General features: G+C 39.2%; 1 protein-coding gene across 2 annotated transcripts in view; it reads right to left on the reverse strand.

Annotated features, from left to right (window-relative positions):
• The window catches only part of LOC113976989 (mucin-5B), a 45662-nt gene that overhangs the window by 13443 nt on the left and 9499 nt on the right, over positions 1-22720 (reverse strand). The window contains exons 8-31 of one of the 2 annotated variants that reach the window (XM_027702705.1): positions 21904-22029; positions 21074-21191; positions 19723-19861; positions 19042-19143; positions 17935-18004; positions 17559-17696; positions 16732-16896; positions 15804-15898; positions 14917-15043; positions 11617-11869; positions 10588-10640; positions 10104-10204; positions 9646-9797; positions 7715-7853; positions 6864-6974; positions 5913-6092; positions 5281-5517; positions 3742-3898; positions 3403-3531; positions 2894-2978; positions 2651-2688; positions 1456-1611; positions 556-621; positions 140-232 (exon numbers count right to left, since the gene is read on the reverse strand). In XM_027702705.1, the coding sequence (XP_027558506.1) occupies positions 140-232; positions 556-621; positions 1456-1611; positions 2651-2688; positions 2894-2978; positions 3403-3531; positions 3742-3898; positions 5281-5517; positions 5913-6092; positions 6864-6974; positions 7715-7853; positions 9646-9797; positions 10104-10204; positions 10588-10640; positions 11617-11869; positions 14917-15043; positions 15804-15898; positions 16732-16896; positions 17559-17696; positions 17935-18004; positions 19042-19143; positions 19723-19861; positions 21074-21191; positions 21904-22029 (3030 nt within the window). The remainder of the gene's footprint in view (positions 1-139; positions 233-555; positions 622-1455; positions 1612-2650; positions 2689-2893; positions 2979-3402; positions 3532-3741; positions 3899-5280; positions 5518-5912; positions 6093-6863; positions 6975-7714; positions 7854-9645; positions 9798-10103; positions 10205-10587; positions 10641-11616; positions 11870-14916; positions 15044-15803; positions 15899-16731; positions 16897-17558; positions 17697-17934; positions 18005-19041; positions 19144-19722; positions 19862-21073; positions 21192-21903; positions 22030-22720) is intronic. The other variant, XM_027702716.1, reaches the window with a different exon arrangement.

Here is a 22720-nt window from a genome sequence, read left to right on the forward strand (position 1 = left end):
AGATACAGTTTAAAGACACAACAACTTCTTGTAATGTCTGACTGCAACAGGCAGAATGAGCCCTTGCTGAAGCATCTTTATCTAATAGTACATCTTTCCACATCAGTGGTGCAGAACAAAAATTTGCATAGTTCCTCACCCATTTGTATCAATTGCCCATTGTCATTGCAGAAGCAGGGAGTGGCTACCATTGGCGATGGAGGTGCAGATGTTACAGTCTGCGTATGTAGTTCTGCAGGAAATGAAATCAATTAATATTCAAATGCTCTGATACTCTACTTTCAAGCTCTAAGACATCTATTACATTCTTTACAACCACCAAAAAAAAAAAAGAAAATATAATCTTTTTTTTACCCCCCACTACGTTCTATACATGTACACACTAAAACCATCCTCTCTGTATTTATATACACTCTCTCTATTACACAGTATGGTGCTATAATACAAACACACTTCCACTTGTAGGGAGTTTTATATATACATACATAAAATACAATAAATCCCCCTTCTACTCTCACTTAATCATTCCAGTTTTCTAATCCTGCAGTACTTCACCTGACTTTGGAGAGGTGATTTCCAGTGGCACTCCATTTGGCTTTTCTAAGCCTTGTGGCAAAGAAACTGTTGGTTTAAATACAGACAGATTATGTAGACATTTTACTATGTCACCTACACCTACACTCTGCTTTCAATAATCCTTTCCTACTTACTACTTCATTATACTTCTTATTTCACTTATTAACACTTAGCAAATACCAAACACACGGGGTCACTATCAAGTCTTTAGCTCTTCAGCTCATCTGAGTACAGATGCTGACTTTTAATATTCCTTGTAGTCTTTGTATAACTTGCTATCAGGATAAAACACATTTTTTTTGGCCACTTTTTATTTGCCATAATCATGTGACAAAATTCCCACTTTTCTTTCTCTCTTTTTACTTCCTACTTTCTGCTCTTTCACATTCTCTTCACTCTGCAACTTATCTTTTGGAAAGGGAGATAACTGCCAGGCAGCTTTATTTTCATGTTCCAGTTACCCATTTGAGACTCACTTATTTCAATGCAGAAAACAGTACAATAAGAACCATACTGTGATATAGGTGATAAGAAAGAGAAAAACAAGGTTTAGAAGTATAAAATATTGAGACTAACACCACCAGTGTCAACTATGATATGCCCAAAATTATTGTAAAATCTGTACTGAAAAATGGCCAAATCTCTCTATTCTCTCTTTACCTCACCGACAGTAAGGTCAGTAAGAATCTATAAAAATTACACTTTTGGTCCTCAGTACAAGATCCACAAGCTCTGATCCCTCATTTTTGAAGCTTCAATAGTCTTAAATTCTTTGCTTGTCCTAGACACCCAGTAGGAGTCTTTTTCCAGGATGAATAGACCTTACTACCATTACAGATTCCCACAGAGTCAGCACCAAACCTCTTACAGATCTAGTACCTTGTGCTGGTGTAGATGGTGTTCTGCATGTCGTAAGTGTTTTAATGATCTCTCCATTAGGGCCACAGACAGCTTCACCGCACTCAGTCCCATACACGTGGCTGTACACAGTTTCATTTAAGGTGTAGGTCTTTCCATTGTAACAGCAAAGGCAAACTGAGGCACCAAAAGAGCAAATACCACGGTAACAGAGGACACTTGCAATATAAATACAATTGAAAAGAAAACCAAACTCTGTGTTTATAGTTTTGAAATTCACAACATCAAACATGAATTATCTGGCTGAAAAATTTTCTCAGTTTCTACTTAAGAAGCTGCACTAGTAATCTGTCTCATTTATTTTAAAGTGGATTGCATTTTTCTGGTTGCTGGTGTTTCTTGGAGTCAGCTTGCATAGAGTGATAACTGATTGGTAAAAGCATCAGAACTGGTATTGCCCTAACCCCACAGGGAACACAGGTGAATTCCCTCTTGGCAGGGAATGTGAGTGGGATTACTGCCTTGCTGAGTGATAAAATACTGGCTCAGAAGGTATTGCACAGCTATTTCCACCCACTAAGGAGAAGCATGCAGTGATAAACAATTTCATTTAAATATATGAGAAGCTATCCAGATTTTGGAGAATGCACATTCAGGAACCAAAGGAAATATATCTATTACTGCAAAACTGAAAATGTGTTGTTGGCTGGGTCACCCTGCGTTTTGGGATGTATTTTCTCCCAGATATGGGAATGAACTGATACCATACTTAAAGCGTGCAATTTGGCACTCAAATATATCTGTCATAAGCTAGCTGTCTCAGCTTATTTTATGAAATTAATGGACAGGACTTTACAAGATTTGCCCTGTTCTAAAAGTACTCATTAAAACAGGTACCATGAGTGGCCTGCTACAGACTAGTGTCTGTTTTCACTGACTACCAAGGAGGTGTGAAAGTGGAAAAAGTGGTATTTACCTGGATAGAACGAATCCCACATGTCATACCTCTCTCATTCCTCTCTATGACTATCCTTTAGACAGTACTTGAGGTCAAAGACTGCATTTTCCTTATCAAAGTATATCTGTATTGCTGTGCGACCACCTATTAAACTGCCTATCTGGACTCCTATTACCAATATGTTTTCAGTAATATATGATATTGGGTTGTTTCAGTCCTGTCATCATTCAGTGCATGGTGAAGGTGGTGAAAAGTTACCTTTGGAGTCTTCAGTACATAGTTTCTCTACAGGATCACTGAAGATAAGGAGAAAAGAAGACTTGTTTTATTGACTTGAATCAGTATATGGTATAGCAATGTCTGCAATGGTATCTACTTTTAAATAAAATCTGCTCCTGGAGGATTTAATAATAATTGCCGCCACCTATGATCAGTAACATAACATTGCCTAGCTTGTCCTTTCCAGTCCTATTCCACCTTTCTCTCCATCAACTGACCTACCATGAAGTGCAGTTGGGGAGGGAGACACACTCCCTGCTCTCCTCATCAAAATATGGCTTGTCAGGACTACATTCTGGATAACAGCCTGGAAAGTTAAAGTAAGCAAAGCATTCTTAGTCTTCATTACAGAAATACAGGAAAAAACATAAATACCTCTCTCCGATGGAGATTTTATTCCAAAATGAACGTGATTCCAGTATGAATGTTCTTTTTACTACCAGTTATCTTTCCATTCCTCTCTTTTCCTCTCTCCCAAAAGTTTTAATTAACTCTGTCAACAGATAATTATTCTTTGCAAATTTATATTGAATGGCTTTTTATTTCTCCCCATATTTAAAGGCAAGAGGCAAATTATGCTATGAATGGTACCATCACATGGAGAATTAGCCTAGGTAAGGCATGGTCAATGAGCTTCTGGGGCAAATGGGATAACCTTTCAGTCACCTGATGCTTAAGACATTTAAAAGCAGACTAGTAGCTGTTAAAAACTGCATTAAAGGAAGAATTACCTTCTAGACTATACAGCAGGTTCCCACATTTCCCTTGTGGGTTCCTGCAGGTCCTTAGACAAGGGGCTCCACAGGGTTTATAGAACCATTCGTGTTTGTCAGGTGGATTGTAATAATCACAGAACACAGCTGGAACAGAAGAATAAAACACCTGTGGGTCTCAGACACTGGGCAGGGTTTATTTTTAAACCTTGTTTAAAAGATTTAAATAAGATAAACAAGATTTAAAAAGCTTGTTAATCACACATGCATAGCAATGTCAGTGTTCTGTCTCATCTCCCGTGTGCCTCAGCACATGGAGCACTGCTTTTCTGTGTGCATTTTCAGTGCAATACTTACGGCAAATGGCAGGTGTTCTCCAGTTGATACAGACGCCAGCTCTGCTACAGCTTCTTGAATAAGCAGCGACTGAGGTACAGAAGCACTCACAGTCTCCCACACTGTCACAGCCACAGAAGTCAGAAACACAAGATTCATAATACGGTATTGGGTTCACCTATCAAAATAGCAACAGATCTGTCACCACAGGTGTATTGACTACACTCTGTTTTAATGAGGGAAAAGATTCTGAATTTCTGTCGCGCACTGGAAGTTTGTGACAGGCTGGGATTGTCATGAAGGAGCTATGATATTTTACAACAGGTAGTTTTCTATTTTCACCTGCCTGGTAGAATTGAACTCGAATTCTTCTCATTCTCATGTGTGTAATACTGTGACTTATCCTCAAAATATCTTTCCAGTGTGATTTCTGCGGGACTGAACTATCTTGCTTCAGCTTAGCGCAACCATATAGTGTGCATTCTCTAACTGAGAGACAGTGATTGGATAAAAGGAAATTCTGTTTCCACTGAACTTCATGTCTCTTGTGTTTTAACCTGTGTTAACATAAACTAACCAAGGATATTAAGTGAAGTTTATTTTTAAAATGGCTTATTAAAGTGCACTGAAGCTTTATATACACATTCTAATTAATAATTAGTACCCTTCTTTCTGATAAAATTAATTCCATTTGTCTGAAATAAACCAAATAATTAATCGCTTTAGATAATTTGAATGAACTTCCTCAAGTACAGTATGCAGTTTTGGGCACTACAATGTAAAAAAGACATTAAGCTGTTAGAGAGCATCAAAAGGAGGGCGACGAGGATGGTGAAAGGTCTGGAGGGAAAGCCTTATGAGGAGCTCCTGAGGTCCCTTGGTTTGTCCAGACTGAAGAGGAGACTGAGGGGAGACCTCACTGCACTTTTCAACTTCCTCATGAGGGGAAGTGGAGGGGCAGGTACCAATCTCTTCACTCCTGTGATCGGTGACAGGACTTGAAGAAGCAGCATGAAGCTGAATGGGGAGAGGTTTAGGTTGGATATCAGGAAAAGATTTTTCACCCAGAGGGTGGCTGAGCACTGGAAAAGGCTCCCCAGAAGGGTGGTCACAGCACCACGCACCAAGTTCAAGACAATGCACTCAGGCACATGGTGTGCTTCTTGGGGTGTCCTGGGCAGGGCCAGAAGTTGCACTTGATGATCCTGATGGGTCCCTTCCAACTCAGCATATTTTAAGGTTCTATAAGCATCACCACACAAACAGACTTACACTGACTTATCTCTGGGTTTTACGAACAGCTACCTAACTTTTTAATTCTGCTGGCCAAGTGTTATCCTCTTTATCTTCAGTTACTCAAAACAGGTACTGCTGTTTCCCCAATACTGTGCTACAGGATTTAATGGGCATAGCTGTAAAGTGAGGTTCTGAGTGAGGTAGCCCTTGTACTAGAGGATTCTGTGTAGTAGACCATTATAGTAAAAATATTCATGCAAATGTACTGCCAAATAGCAACAAATACCTAGTGGAAAACTACTGAGGATGACAGAACAGGATTACCTTACTGTGACAGGCTTCAAAGATAGTACTCTTAATGATGCTGCAGTGCTTCTGTCCCAAGGCAGACTTGAAAGGCTGATCAGCACACAGGTCCGTCATGTTTATATTTGAGCAGGTGCTTGTAATTTTCCAGCTATTTCCAAATTCCTGGATGCTCATCTCCATGGACTGCCCTCTGGTTGTGAAATCATTCCTTGAGCGGCCATCAAAGTCCCCACAAAGACCACAGACTTTTCCCTGGGAAGTTTGTGTAGGCACAGTAAATGGCTTGGTTATTTTGAGTGCAGCCCACTCTTTGACAGAAATAAACTGTAGAACAGGTCAAGGCAAAATAGCTGCTAAACAGACATCAAAAACAGCTTAGAAAAAGCTGGACTTAAGTGACAAGAACACTCTGTTAGTGTGTTGCCAATACTGCAAAAGTGTCTGGCTTTACTTTTTCCTCCAGATATTTTTGAGTGTTTCATACTGACTGAACAATGAAATAAAACATAAATTATGACCTGCTTGCTGCTTCTTCTTGAACACTAAACCAAACTCTTTTCTGAACACTGCTTTTCAAACCGAGACTCCAGTTCTGGATGCGTAACTTTGAGTTTGAAATCATAACTCTTGGTCCATCCCATACCTACCTGGAAAGATGGTGCCACATGAACAACAACAGTAGTCTTTTGGTCCCACATGAAGTTCATCCCTTGATTTGTTTCAATCACAATATAACCTCCTCTGAGGTCCACTTTGTAATTTTTCTCAGCTCCTGGATCAGTAGCTATCTCCTGAATTCTTCCTTCCAAGAGCCTTATTTCACTGCTCTACAAATAAAGAGATACATTGCATGGAAGGAAATCAAGTAGAAAACTTAGTGTAACAGCACTGATATTCTGCCTCTTGTTCTTTGCCTTATTTTTCTGTAGTCTTTGCACCATGTTGTGGTTTGCTGCCAGACATGAGCCACAGACAGGACACACTGAGTTTGAAGGGAAATGTCTGCCCTTCCATGACAACTCTTATCTCATGGACACATAAACTGTCCTCATTCTAGAAGAAGTCTATTCTGCTGGCACAGCAGCTCCTGAGTGCACGGGCAACTGGGCATGCCAGAACACCCCTTGCCACACTGTTTTGTTTAACTGCTTTGTTCCACTGCTTTGTTTCACCATCCCCTTACTCCCCACTATGGGAGAAATCCCTTTGGTGTACACTTTGGAGAAATGCTAAGCCTGAGCTGGAGGGAAGAAACTCTCTCCTGTGCTTAAACCATGGTACAGAAACATGCTTCTCTAAAAACTTCACCATCACTCCTATACCACTAATGGTACAGATACAAATACACACACACAAATGCACGTACATAGAGTGCTGTTGACTCCTTGCATCTGTCTCCTCACCTGCAGAAGTTTTCAGTGTCCTTGTTAACACCAAACATCTAAACCTTTCCCAGCTTGCCTGCCTCTGCTTTTCTGGCTGTTTGACTTCCATAGGTGCTCTCTAGCAGCAAGTAAGTAGGAATATAAGGGGATGATATACTAATGGCTACAAAATCAAGACTACAACTCCTTGGTTATAACCTATTCTAGACAAACCTCAAAAATCAATGTGATCTTTAGGGAGCAGATGGAGCGTGACTTTCCACAGGCGTTGTTCTGAATTACAATCCGGAAGGTGCCAGCATCCATGTTATTAGGGCAAAAATCCTTAGAAAAATAGATAAGATTCTATTAGATCCTTTGAAGCAACTACTCCAGTCATAAACACTTTCAGGAGCCCTAAGTGAATGACACTCTGTTTTGACTTCTATTATTTTGTCACTTCTTTATTCATCAAAACTCTGGGAATTTTAGAAGAATGCAGTGGAAGCTGACCTAGTGGCAGCTTCACACTTGACCAGGATTTTCAAAAAGAAAAACTAAGGGAAAAAAATGAGCTTTTCGTAGCAGCAGTCCTGCCCAGCAAAAAAGGAAATTTTTTTTTTTTAAATTAGCAAAACCAACTGTAATTTCAGGATGAGAAAATGTCTGACTGAGTACTGTCTCATTACATGCAATTATTATACATGAGGCTCACACCTTAACCTCTGCATGCTTCTGTCACAACAAAAATAATATCAGTCTTGGATGGCTGAAAGAAAGACTTTTCAACACCATGCCAACCTTCCCCTTGCAGGTGCTGGAATAATGTCCGGAAAGGGTTGTCCAACCCAGGAGTTAATCGTTTGGGATCACACAGTGCCCTCTTGTGTCACTTCTGAAGGTCAGTTTGCTTTGTTTTATCTGGAAAATAGCACTGTGTCTGCTCTAGGTACAAGAGGAGGGGACTAAGCCCTGCTCATGAGTGTTGATTATTTTACATGGGAATGCCTTTTAATTACTCAGAGTGAAGCCTACAGTGTAAGCTGTGAAAAGCATAAGGATGGAAAAATGAAAAAAATTGATACCTGAGCTAGGATATAGTCACAGTCTCCCAGGAAATCAAACTTCTCCCCATCAAAGCTCATGTAGTGCCCATTTCCATACACAGTGCAGGTTCCCTTGCAAGGCTTGTCTGTGCAATTCCACCGCCTTTTGTTACAGGTGCTAGGAGGCAAAATGCAAAGAATCACAATGTTTATATGAAATGTGGGTTTTCTTTAACCCCCAAAAGGGGCAGAATGATGAAAATGTTTGGGTTTTTCAGTGCTTCAAAGAAAACAATCATCTCACACTCTTCAAGCCATTCCCTCTCAACTGTTCTGAGATCATGCCATGAGATGACATATTAATCAGAAAGTTCATGTTTACTACCCAGACACATTTGAACTTTGTCTATTTTTATTCTATTTTTTTCTTCCAAATATATTTTAAATCACTTAGTCCTGGCAGGAGACAGTGGGGATTTAGGAGACAGATTCAAGATGAAGAACTGAATATTTCAACCATTTCTGAATATTAATCCTTGAGGGACCATGTGGTCAGTTCTGTTCCTGACTACAGTGCTGTGAACAAAATATTATCTCTATCTTCCCTTGGATATTGGGTCTGGCTGAGATGGAGATATTTTTTCCCACAGCAGCTTTGCATTGGCATCTAGAAATGCTTTAGTGATACCCCAGTGTTTTGGCTGTTGCTGAACAGCATTAAGGCTGTCTCTTCAAGCATCCCCTCTTACCCGCTGGCTAGGGGGTGGGCAAGGTCGTGGCAGGGGACAGAGACAGGACAGCTGTCCCAAACTGGGCAAAGGGATATTCCAAACCGTGTGATGTCTGCTCAGCAATAAAAGCTAAGAGCATGGGGTGGTGTGGGAGGGTGAGGGGCCATTTGTTTTATGATGTTTTTTTCTGGAGCAACTGCTATACATACTGAAGCCCTACTTCCTGAGAAGTGGCTGGACATCATCTGCTGATGGGAAATAAATATTTTGTTTTCCTTTGCTTCTGCACTCAGCCTTTGCTTTTGCTTTATTAAACTCTCTTTATCTTGACCCATGAGATTTTCCATCTTATTTTCTCCCCAATGCTGTCCTGCTGAAGAGGGTAGTGATAGAGCAGCTAGGTGGGTACTTGATGTCCAGCCAAGGTCAAGCCACCAAACCTTGACAAACCTTACCTCTAGTTCAGGAGGACCACAGACAGAAAATTTTTGTTGTTATACCCTTGACACAGAGAATACATGTTTTTTCCCATATGTGTACTGTACTCATAAGAAAACAAAGCTGTCGCTGCAATAAAACATCTTAATGACTGCGACAGCAACAACTGCTTACCAGGCTTTGACTTTACACATTAAACTTGATTGCCTATACCAATGGTGGTTAGACCAAAGTGTTTCCTCTTGGCAGAACTATACAGTTTCATCCTCACTAAATAGTGAATAAGGATTCAAAGCATTTTACCCACCATGATTAGTAACAACAGTGAAATCTATGGCAGCATTATACCAGAAATTTGAGCAACTAGAGATTTAATTTATCTTGAGAACCATGCAACTGGAAGCACTGCAAGTCATGAGGATGGAGCATTGCAATTGCTCATGTATCTAAATTCAATCCTTTTTTGGAGTTCAGCTGTGCCCCATAGATGCAGGCTCAATTCCCCCTTATTGAATTGAGCAAGCACAGACCAACTAGGGTAAGGCTGTTATTACTGAAGCTAGTGTGAAAGCAGAAAAGGATGGAAATGGTTTGGCAGAAGATCTTGGTACATATTCTCCCCAAGTGCAGGCTCCTGCAGCGGGTTGCAGAGAAATATTTCCCCTGTTATTTTTACAAGAAGCCCAATGGCTCTAATGATGAAGAGTATAGCTCCAAAGTGCATCCTGCCCCCTGGGTGCACTATGCAAGGACAATTTTAACATATTTTCTTATAAAACAAGACTCCCTGGAATAACATACCATGTATTGCAGTCCACTTTGATGGTTTCCCCAGGTTTATAAAAGTGTCCTCCATGGACACATGGACATTGATCTTTGGGAATACATCCTCCATTGCCATCCGATACCAGCCCATCAGGACACATGCAGCCAGAAACACATTCTGTGACATACTGCACATTTAAAGATAAAACAGAAGTCAATTCCTTAATGCACAGAAAGAACAGGGAACCAGCAGAGGTGCTAGTTCTGGATGCCAAACTTCTGGATTTTTTTAAAAATTCCTTAACTGTAAGCTAGTGACAATCAAGCTACAAGTATCACAGCTACATTTTTAGCTGTTAGCTATAACTGCTATGTGAGCAGTAAAGCCACCAGTCTGTGAACAGCATAACATGTTACCATCAGTGTTTGTTATGGACAATCACACATGCACGGTCATGCTGCCCCATGTTCCTGCTAGGAGGTGAAGTCCTTACACAGTGCATGTCCTGCGTCTTACAGCTTTTCTGACACTCTGATCCAATCGCACCAGGACCTGCAGAGCTGCAGTTGAAGTAATACATAGGAGCTGGGCAATCTATAGTAGGAAGAAAACATTTTAGGAAGGTAATTTAGTGAAAGCAATAAGGATGCCACCAGCAACTGTAAAACTAGCCAGAGCATTTCAGGGGGCAGTAAGTGCCTCTCATTTAAAGTTTCTAATAGCTTTTGCTTCTGCTCAATAACAGTGCAGGGAGAAGGCAGATAACTTCAAAGCTTTGGGAAGTATCCTCATCTTTTAAAGCACCCAGTAAGGATGGTGACATTTTACAAAGACAAATATTATCAATAACCAGCACATTTCAAGGAGAATGAAAGAAATGTGCAGAATACCAAATGTTACAGAAAGTGAGAGATAACACAGAAAAACCTTATAAATACTAGCTGACATCATAATGCCATTATTTTAAAGAATCTCACCTTTTACCAGGATGGTTTCTCCAATGCAGTCTAATCTTCCTTGAATGCATTTGCTAAAGAGATTCCATAAAATGAAACACATCAGCTCTTTGCCCATTTCTCCCTCACAAGAGAAAAAGGCACTGTAAAGCTTCACTAGTCACATTCAAATCCTATCAAAATTTGGTACAGCTATCTATCAGTTTCACATACATGAATTACCATTCCCTGAAGGAAGATTAAGAGACCCTGCTCTTAAATACTTTTCCTTCATCTGTCACTGATTAACTGTACATTTTCCCTAAATCAAGCTTTTCCTAAGCATTTATTTTCCACTCCATGATATTAGAATAATACTTTAATAAATAAGAGACCTCTTAAATTGCTAAATGAATATGTGTTTATAAAATAGTCTAGAGTCCTCAGTTGGAAGACAGAGAGAGAGAGAGAATATATAAACATCTGAAGATAATAAAACAGCCTTCTCCTGGTATTTGTTTGCATTGCTGCCCTAAAGTGATTGAAAATGAAAAAATGACAATTGTTTTTCACTGCAGATGCAAATTAATTATGCTATTTTTAGTATTTTCACTTTAAAAACTGACATTTGGGGTTGGGTTTTTTTCCTGGACCATTTTTGGTTTTTAAATAGTCTGCAGTATGGTGTATTGGAGGGTGGTTTTCACTTTGCTTTTTCATTTCAAAGCCTGAAACTCTCCTGAGCCATCTGTCTTCCAGAAAATTTGCTCCCATTGTGTATGGATACTTTGACACAACAATGAACTTTGCATAGAGATAGGTTACAACTATTGCTCTACTCAACACGTTTTCAGGTTCTTGCTTGCTAGAAGGAATATAAGATCTTAACATTTGCTATGGCTGCATTTCCTGCTTTCATATTGGAATATTTGCTTCGGTACAGTCTAGGAGAAATTAATCATTATTCCTTACTGTAAAATGATACCATTTATGGATTGAAGCAGAGACTTTCCCAGTGAGCCTTGATATTCCCAGGCATGCAGCAGCCTTTGCATCACCAGAGAAGCTTACCACATCAGTTTGTCCTCTTGGAAGGAGTTACCGGGTTGAACAATCTTGCCTTTGTAGTAGCAGGGACAGTCATCTGGAGTTACACATTGCTCTTCATCGTTTAGGTAGGTCCCTTCAGGGCAACCACAGCCCTCCATAGGAGGGATCTGAACTTTGCACAGCGGATCAGGTTCATCCAGTGAGCGGCAAGACTGGTTACAGTACTTCACACTATAGTTATAAACCATAGTCTCAGGACACTCCTCAGAGGGATCTTTGCAAAAGAAATAAAAGGAATGTATGGCCTTCTTTGTGCAATCGTCTCTCATGCTGTTAATGTGGCTTCCTGCACATTGGTAAGCATAAATGTGCTGCTACCAAACTAGAAGGCCTTGTCTCCCAGTGTTCTGGGGGAAGTCTGCTTACGTAGACTGAACTACATGACACTGAATGCTGAGATAATCAGCAGGGTATATATGTTGTAATTTGAAGAATTTACATTTCTATCTTCTGCCAAGAACTGAAACCAGTATTTTCTGATTTGTCCCTGTAGTTAAAAATTAGTTTTCTGACCTTTACTAAAGATTTCTTTTGCTGGGAATAACTGGGAAATGAGCATATTTTGTAAGAGGCAAATTTTGATGTTAAATGGGTGGCGACAAGGAACTTGTTAATCATTTGATGTTGCCAATGAAAGTGTGTTTCAATTTTCATAGATGTCTTGAGGAAAACTTTTGTTGTCCTCCTCTGGGCAAATGAGAAACAATAGTTTCTAAGACCTCTGGATGGACCAAACAGTTAAATACCAAAATCTGAAAAGCTCAACTAACCCTGTAAGACAGTTTAATTTTTATAGGCTGCCAACATGCAACACCTTCAAAACTCTGTCATAAAATCTGCAGTAGTGATCCATAGGGATGACATCAAATTCTGTCAGAAAACATCATCCACATAAAGGCTGTGGTTTTCAAGAAAGTCTAGCATTGAAATTCCTCTGAAATGCAATGAAAAATGGAGATCTAGTCATGTTGGGCTTCTTTCTAACTCACATCTGCAGATTTAACCCCACAGTTCTTTTTCAGATGTATTAGAAAATACAGAGGAGTTGTTCATGAGCAATTGTGCTAATCAACTTTCCAACAATACTTACAACATATCGGCAACATGTTCCATGCCTAAACAAAGCTTTGTATGGTTTTCCAGTCCATGACCATAGTACACTTTCTTAGATTACTTAGCATCCTAGGCTTGTGTACAGATTCAAAACCAGCACCCCTACCAACAAAACCCATTTGTTTTTCTGGTCCTAGCTGGAGCAAACACAATATCCCATGTATAAATCGGGCAAGCCATATTCTCCTACTTTATAGGCGTCCTTTGAAGATGCAGCAACTGGTATTTGTAAAACAAAATAGGCCAAATAAGAAAGATATTAATAAGGATGCTGAACATGAATTTACATCTGTCTCAATTGGTAGCTATTAATGCAATAAAATAATGTGTTTACTTTCTCCCTTTAATTTTTTGTGGAGGAAAAAAAATCTCTTTTGGTAAAGCAAGATCTTGTAGGAGGAAGGTTATTTGATTACAGTACTCATGGTCAGAGATTTGCCATCTTAGATTACATACATAACAACTGGAGGCAAGAGTGCAGAGAACATGAGCATACCAAAGATATCTTCATGCTAGCTTGCACAATGAGTGCTAAAAAAGCAGTTCCATGATTTAGCAAAGACTACAAACCCCAGCGGTCTGCTGGGTAACCAGTAACTCAAGTAATGGTTCTTCTTCTGCTAAAGATTGTGTAACACACGGGCACAGCCAACAGTTAGCTAGCAGGCTTTACTTATTTCATACACTCTACTTACTGCAATGTAGGCATTCACCTGGGATATAACCTGCCTTGGATGCTGCCTGCAGCCTAGCAGAGTGGACACAGCTGCAGGAGTTGGAACAGCCTTTCCAACGCCCACACTGGGACAGAACACTGAGAGTGACTGTTGTTTCCCTTTTGTTCTTTCACTCATGAGTAGTGCAACCTTCACTCTTATCACAGGCATGTTCCCAAAAGATTATTTCTTCTTAAATAAGGCCTAAAATGATTGTACTGATTGAGCCATTGGCATTTTTTCCCAAGGTTACTGCACTGAGTCAATATTACCTACTGTGATTTAAGTCCACAGATTTCAGTCAAACCCATGCTGCAAGCCAGTCTTGATTTGCCATGAAAAATGTCAGTAATTCTATGTTGGGAACAGAGCTTTCAATAAACAGTGACCGTGTCTAGTACATAAATCTTCATGCTTCTAGGACAATTTACTGTGCACCATAATGTGTTCCTTTGAATATTTCAGCACAGGTTTGTGAAGTGGTTCTTAGCACAGTCTTAAACGCCTTTGACAACACACTATACAAGTTAAATTGTTAGTCTCTATTAAGTATCCCAGCAAGCCTCTAAGTCAGGCAATTAAATAGATCATAGCTGCATCAAAGTTGCATAAACATAACTGTTGCTATGTTTTCTATTCAGATGGGCTATTAGTCAGGAAACCAATATATCTATTTTCTTGTTGATAGAAGCAAATCTCTCTTGAACTATCTGACCCTCAATGAAAAACTGGAAATGTTGAAGTAAAATTCGGAATATGGGACTTTTGAGTTATATTCTCAGCTCTGATACTGTCTTTTAATAAATTCTGGCAGTGCCAAAGGAAGATATATACATATGTGGACTCTGGACTCAGGATTTAGTGACAATGTGTAAGTCCAAGAAACTTTTGTTCATTTGTTAGGTAGTCCTGAGCTGAAAATGCCTTCAAACACTTTCACCTTCTCATATATCACCAATACATATTTATTTAAAAAATTACTATTTTACTGTAACATGGAAAAATGCAGTTAATGAGAGTGATATCATTTGTATGGGGAATGTCTGAGGCAAGAGGGCTGAAAGAGGGCTGGTAAAAAAAAGGTATCAGAATTAAAATACATGGTGAAGGCCACGTGTTCAAAAGTAACCTAATTGCTAGCTAAATCGAAAGTGAAATTAACCCTAACTCCTGTTTTGATGTGATTAATATGCCTTATACTATTTTCCTTGTCTGAGTACTGAATTCAGCTAATATTTTACACAAGGAATATGCATCATAAGAGTATGAAGCAGCCATGAACTGGCTTTGACAGGAAGAAGAACTTTATAGAATATATGCTTATTCTGTTTTTCAAAGACTTTCTAACTTGATGACTAAACACAAAAGACACTAGCTGACACAATTTGGGCTCTCCTGAAGCTGTTCCCCCAAGGTATTCTAGGACACATACCACAGATGCCCTGCCTCCAGCCCTTCAGGGACACGCCTCCTGAAGCACAGTCTCTGGAGTAGGTAGAGAGCACACTACACAGTGCAACTTCACTCTTCTCAGCATTACAGGTGTCATACATGCATTTCTAAAGAACAGGAAAGGACATAGGCGTTATTATGTCCAGCTCATAGAAGAAGCAGGGAAACATATAGCAATTCACTAGATAGTTGACAAATATATTTTTAAAAGCATTATTACCAATGAAACTTAATATCTCCAAGAGAAAATGTATGCAAATGAAATACTATGCAAACCTGAGAACTAGCAAATCCATGACAGAAACTGTAGTGACATTATGTCTAACACTCATGAAGAAATGAAAAATGAGAAAGATAAGGGCACCTATAGTTCATTAGAACACTAAGAAATGTCTATACCAGTCTCCCCTGAGGATGTACAATCTAGGACATGTCAAAATATGTCATACATAACTGAAAATGTTGCACAGTGATGATGGCACTTGAGTACATATCTCGTGTGTAGATAAGATACACCCAATTACATGACAAGTGCAACAGAAACACAGAGCACTGACTTTGCTTTTTAAAGAGTGAACGATTCTCACTCTTTGAAACTTTGAAATCTTGAACTCATTTTTTGTATTTGCTTCTGGGTCATGCAACAGATGTCAGTGGTGACAGTCACAATTATTTCCAGGGCTGTAGCCAAAAAGATCCATCTTGTTTTGCATAAACTCTGATTTTGTTATTTTTCTAATCAGCATCAGTGAACTTCTTTGGGAACAGACACTATTATAACCTCTTTCACTCCCCCAGGCCAGGCGACCTTCGTGGCAGATCAGTCTCTGGACTAGATTAAACAACCCATTTAGACCAGTGCCTTACCTTGATGTACACAGAAGGGTCTACAACAGAATGGCAGGCAGCAAACACACTGCTTGTATTAGACAGAAGAGCACACCAATGCTGGGCAAATTTTTCTGAAGTGAGGAAAAATATTGTCCATAGTCACTTAAACCACATTACTATCTGAATCAATATTCTTATCTTGTACCACATAGAAGTAGAATGACCTGAATCATTTAGATAGTGCTGGATGGAAATACAAATCATTAACACATCAAGGTAATAAACATAGTTTGATGGGTGAGCAGCCATCTTCCTAAAAGGAAGGTTTCACTTTCCACGTGCTAACGTTACTACTGCAGCTGGATTTGCAGAACATCTACAATACCTTCCCATTTGCATTGTTTTTTATAAAACTTTCCTAATTCTTTACAGTCAGATAATTTTTTATAGTCAAGCAATAACATCAAGCATGTAATAATCAGGGAGCTGCAGGTTTAATACCTGTGACAATACCTAGGAGAGCACAGTCTGAACCCTATATATATCCAAATCCAGTCAGAGTCATAAATTGGACAGGGCACCTATTACAGTACAACGCTTGCTTAAGTCATTATTGTTGATAACGTCTTCCTTTTGACTTCAGCTGTAGCAACCAAATTGGATGCAGAACTTGCCCAAATGTTGACAACCAAGTATGCTCTGCCTTAAACCTAAATCACTCTCATTGATACTGTGTGTGCTTTTCAAGTCATCAGTGAATAAGGTGTTGGCTTTCTTTCTCCAGCAGTGCTGTTTCTTGTTTTGAAACCAAAGTTGTAATCTTAAAGACCTGCAAAACCCAATGTGTCCTCTCTGGTAATAGCCTCAAAGGCAGTGGGTTTTGATGGTTATGAGATTTCTAAAGCTTTTTTGATCATGTGAAAATTATTTAGCACTGATAAACCAGGGATGAAAAACGTGGTACCTTTATCCACACTGTTCGAACAAGGATCTTCAAAGCTGTCCTCAACATCAAAACAGCTGGCTCTAGTTTTCCATGAGTTACCAAAAGCAGAAGCTGAATCTTCCACAGCTCCAGTGGCTGTTCTGAAGTCATCAGTCTGGATGTTATTGAAATTGCCACAAAGACCTTGGGGGGGGGTGTGCAGAGAAAAGAAAAGAAGAAATCACTACATGCATGGAAAAAGGAATGGCTTCTAGATGAACTCTCTTAGCTCTGTAACGGACCTTGACTGAGAGAAACCCATTTTCCTTCAGAGACTTCCTGATGTTCCCACAAATCAGATAAGACACTGTCTTTAGAGTGTAATTATTATTTTTCTGCATTACAGTAGCACTTAGTGATAGCACAGGGATTGGAAGCTGCTTGAATGTGCTTCCCCAAAGGCTTATAAGCAAAGGAAATAACAAAAGAAAAACAAAATGGGTCAGAAAGACAGAATGTAATCCCGTTTCACAGATAGGAAACAGAAGCACAGAAAGCTTAAATGATGTAAACAGGAGATTGGTGGCAAACCCCAGTACATTGTCTGTATTTCACAAGTCTCTAATGAAGGTCTATTTAAACAGTTTAAAGGACCTGCACACACAAAACATCACAGGGATGATCTAATTTTCTTCAGCAAATTGAAGGATTTAGCCAATGCTTTGTTTCAGGACATCTACAGATCTAACCAGCAGTTGTAACATACCAAAGTGAATATAAAATCAAATATTTTGTTCACTTAAAGAGGTAGACAAGCAGCTATAACTCAATTGAAGAGAAAACTGAAAGAGGAAGATGTGTCCTACCAGATGTACGATTCTGAAAAGAATGATCTACTGTTATGGAGAGCTGCATTACAGGTTTCATTTGCACTCGAATCTGTACTCCAGCTGAGCTCAAGATTTTGATGAAAAATGTAGATTGTCTGAAGATGGTGATGCCACCTAAAGAAAAAAGAAAAGAAGGAATGTATGCACTTGCAAATTTTTATGAAACTGAGTAAACAGGAACATCCATTTACCAATGCATCCAGTGTAACACAGAAATTCCCAGGGAGTCCCAGACCTAGCCTAGTCTCCACCTAACAATGAGCAGAATCAGTTCTTTTCAGAGAAAGAAGCAGGAATCCCTCTGCAAACAGATGTAGGCTACTGTGGGCAAGCTGTGAAGAAGGGCATTTACCTTTCCTTACTGGCAGCTTCACAATGAAATTGTTCATGTAGATATTTCCACAGGAACATATTTTTATAGTCTGCAGGGAAAAGAAAAAAGCCCACAGTAGTGAATGCATATGACATGACAGACAGCAGCAACCTGACAAGCTTCATTAAGCATCAAGGAATAGTGTATTCAAAACTTGATCACCTCTGTGGTCAATGTAATTCAGTGTCCAGACACCATAAAATAATGCAGAGAAAATCTCTAAGCCTTAACAAAAAATGAAAAACCCTCTCCATAACCAACAGCTTTGATTGAATGCTCTCACACACCTGAAAGGTGAGCCATCTTTTTGAGAACTGCATGTGAGATGTTCTGTGTAGGTTTGGATCCATCTCATTGGAAACGTAACATATGCAAAATGAGAGCTATCTGACTCAAAGTCCCTCAGTAATCAATGGAGGGAGACAGGCCCCTCCAAAAGAACACCTCATACCTTAGGTGGTTTGACTTGACTTGTCCTTTGGAGATCCCCATCTTCCTTTATTGACTATAGAAGTAGGTTAGGATGTCAAACCTCCTAACAAGGATAGGACTGCAACAGCTAAATTCCAGGTGTGCCAAATAGATCCGTATAATTTTAGGAGTGTATAAATACCAATCCTAACTCAGCTTCCTCTGATTTTGGTGTGAATCATGCCATAATTTTCAGTAGAAGCCTTTGGCCTTCATTTGGAGAATTCTGCTACTTCAGTCACTGCATTAGGAAAAAGCTGAGGACTCAGAACTGTTGTAAAATAAAGGGGATATTTTCTTTTAAAAAGCTCAATCTTTCAAAAAGAAACAAATGAAAAAGTTTGAAGTCATGAAAAAGAGAAGGAAACTTGACTAGGATAATTTTTAGACATCTACCTCTAAAGAAAATGGAAAAGAATCCAAAAGAACTGGAAGGGAAATAACTCTTACAGAACAAGCCTAACAAACACATGCACTGCATCATCTGCTGGTATTAATCTTCCCATCTCAGGACAGCAACAGACCAAAATGAGTCCACTGTGTTAGAGAAATCACATATTTGAACCCAAATAAAAGTGATCTATTATGTGTCACTAATTAAAGCCAATTACTCACAGTTTTTCCTAGTGTGACTAATACATTCTTTAAGCAAGTCATTGTCTTTGATGTCCCACACTGAATGATCTCTCCAATCACCACACCTGTGTCATCCCTGTTCTGAAAAGACATGAAAAAAGGAATGTGCAGACATTGTTACAGGATGGGAGCTAGAAGGGGAAAAAGTATTTCTGAAAGGCTAAGATGGAATAATGAAAGAATAGGGGTGTTTGATCTCTAACTGCAAACTGTATTTCATTGCCAAAATCAATAATGTTCATTAACTTTCCTGTGCAGTCTGTTTCCTTGCTATCAGCCTGTGTGGATCTCATATTTGCAGACAGTCATATTCAACCTTTTTGTGGAAATTTTTGCTCATCCACTTCCTTTTGACAATCACACATAAAGAAAACTTCAGGAGAAATGCTTAAATCTACACTAATACATCAATTAAGAAAATTATTTCAATTTAAAAAATACAACTATGTTGAAGCTGCAAAACTTTGAAGCTAAGCATCAGCAATTGACATGCCATTCATTGCAAATTCAAAAATTTATGGGATTTAAGACCGAGTATGTGTTGAAGTGCTTTGCTGAATTGGTGTCATTTAATTAAATTAAGTCATATAAAGCTCCAGCACAGTTTAATGCCTTATGCTACTCAAGAGATTTAGGAGTGAAATGGGAGATTGCTCATACCTTAGCTAGGACATAATGACAGTTGCCATGAAAATTGAATCTCTTGTTATCAAATGTTGTTATATGGAATCCTCCATCTATGTGGCAACTTCCTGAACAGGGCAGAGAGATACAGCTCCAGTGGCCTCCTTTGCAAGTACTGTGCAAAACCCAAAAAACAGCAGTTAGAATAAACACAGCTTCAAGGGAGCAAAGGTGATATGCCATTTGAATCTGCACAGATGCACCCTCTTTGTCTTTTTACCTTGTCTTCTCGTTAAAACCTGGTGGGAAGAAGACTTAAGGCCCTTAAAGTGTGAAGTTTGAATGACTTTCAATGAGAGAGTGAAATGCCCTGGGCTTTGAACTAACTCCCTCACAGAGACACTGAGATGGTCAAGCAAGAAATGTTTTTCAGGGCCTAAATTGTTTACTTGACCTTTTAAGGAAAGAAAGAACTTCCAACAGGATCTTGCAACATTTTGTGCTACTGATGCAACTGTTAAGGAAGTTGCTGATGCAACATTTCAGCAGCTAATTGTGGACCTGAGATAACGAGCAGTTATAATTCTTACACCTGTGCACACAAGAGGAAAACAGTCCTGCCACATAGGCTCAGGCTTTGAGAGGAGTAAGTGGGGACATGGCTAGATGGGAACTACCCAAAGCCCATTAATTTCAGTTACTCAAAATTGCAGGAAATATTAATCCGAAAGAATTTGCAGAACATCTACCCCATCATGCATCACAGCACATTTCATTCCTCCCTAAAGTAAAAGTCAGGCCTATGGTCAAGAAATGATACTGTGTCACAGGAGCTCAAATAACATATACCATATTCATTCACCAGATGGGTATCAGAGCAAGAAATAAAACTGTTTTGAGAATAATATACCTAAAGTTGTATCAACTTTCGCTAGTGCAGAGTGGAGTTGGGTTCAAGCTACCAGTTTTTTTCTAAATCAAATAATTTTCAAGGATCATGACTTTTGAGATCCAGGCCTTTATACAGCCTTTGTAGACCAAGAGATTGTTGGAAATGTCACTTATTAACATGGTCTGACTTCTTGCCTCACTCTAGTGACCAATGTCTCTGAATTAACCAGCAAAGAGTCTCATTTTTCTGCGTTCTGAAATCTCAAGCTCAGTTTTCACAACCATGTTCAAGTGAGGGTGGTAATAACTGTGTGAGGTTGAGGACTACCTCTGAGTTTTCCTGTACTGTTGAAATTCAGACCCAAGCTTTGCATTGTTATTTAAGATAAATGTCGTGAAAAGGAAAAAACAAATGAGAAAAGTACAAAACGTGACTCATCAGTGCTCAGAAATAAATACTTCTGCCTTATTAATGCAATCAGGATCACATCAGTACCAGTTTTGGCAGGGAGTGGAGTAAGTTCCTCCAGATGAGTAGACTTTGCCTTGAAACAGACAGGGGCAGCTGTCTCTGGGGACGCATTTCTTGCCACCGAGGTCATCAAGGATCGTTCCTGTTCAGACACATTGGCTAGTTAGTATTGCTTTGGTGAGTCTGGGAAACACCATCAAGGAAGATTAGAGTACGGAAAAAAACTCAGGAGTCTTCAGCACTTCTTTGAATGAATGGGATATGTTTTAAGGAAAACACCCCAGATGTTAATGGATGGGAAATATTTCTTACTGGAGCTCAAATGAAAGCAACAAAGAACTCAAAGAATGTTTACTGTTATGAAATTTTTCCTCTGTCACAGGATTGTCTAGTGTCAGATTGCAAGGATGTAAGCCAGTTTCCATTCTTTTCTAATAGTGAATCTAATAGAAACCAGAACCTCATCTTAGACTCTATTTCATGTACAAATTTACACATGCACATACCTGGAAATGCATTTATATTATGTGTCACTTAACCTACACCAAGATCTAGTCTCACAACAGGGAGGCACCTCACCAGACATCTTCACCTGCGTTCTTACTGTCTAGAGTAAGAATTCTTACTTTCTACATCTGCACAATTTTTTTTCTGCCTAGTACTTAGAAATCTTTCCCTTTCCTCCTCCAGTGTCAGGATCTTGAATCTTTAGAGATCTGGTTCTTCCAAGAAGAAAGTTTTTAAATTATGCTAGAAGAAACAGTTTATTTGTTGTGTAAAATGCTAAAGAAAGGGAACAACCTCCCCTTTGTCCCCTAATGTGTGTGATCACTGGGAGAAGTGAACTGCCGTACCAGGAGGACAGAAACAGCCATCTGTACATGGGGCTTTACAAATCTTGCTCCTTTCTGGATCTGCGCATGTGTCAGCACAGGAGTTTCCACATTCCATGTACTCCATGTTGTTTGGGCATTCCTGATCTGCAGGATCAAATGAAAATGGAGTCTGTTAATGATGTACTTATAAGATCTCTCAAATCATTGTATCACTACCTGACTCCTTCTTCCTCCTTTCCTGCTTATCTTGTTTGCAAGACCTTCTGTCCAGATATGTCATGTTTGTTCAACCTCTAAAGGAACTTTTTATGGCCACTTTTACTTTACCTGTGGACAAAACAGTACTGCTGGGAAATATGAGCTATTTTACATTATCTTGCTAGCTCAAGGTTGGCTGATGTCATGATATAAGCAATGAACACCAGATTCATTTATGGAGTCATAATAGTTTATTTTCGCCTGAAGCATTAGTCATTCTGGCATGAATTTTCTATCCCAATCCACACCAGCAGTTTGGGTGAACTACCTGTAACTTTCCCCCTGGATTTACAGTGATTTCCTGCTTGGTAACTGGACTACTGAGTAAGAAAGCAAAGGATAAGCTAAGTACAAACATATTATACTTTTCAGTAACTACTTCTGTCTAGTTGTCAACATTTGAAACAAGGTTATTTATGACTGGAGAAAACTTACTTGTAAGAAGGAGGGGGGCTACATCAAGCTATAGTTCTAATTCAAGAGGCAAAATCAAATTAAATTTGTAGAAGCTTTTCCACTAACAATGTTTCTGCCAAAGTGCTTCTACAGATTGATTCACAGTAGTTAACAGAGCCTC

This window comes from Neopelma chrysocephalum, unplaced genomic scaffold (assembly GCF_003984885.1).
Source record: "Neopelma chrysocephalum unplaced genomic scaffold, ASM398488v2 Primary Assembly neopelma1_24, whole genome shotgun sequence".
Lineage (NCBI taxonomy): Eukaryota > Metazoa > Chordata > Aves > Passeriformes > Pipridae > Neopelma > Neopelma chrysocephalum.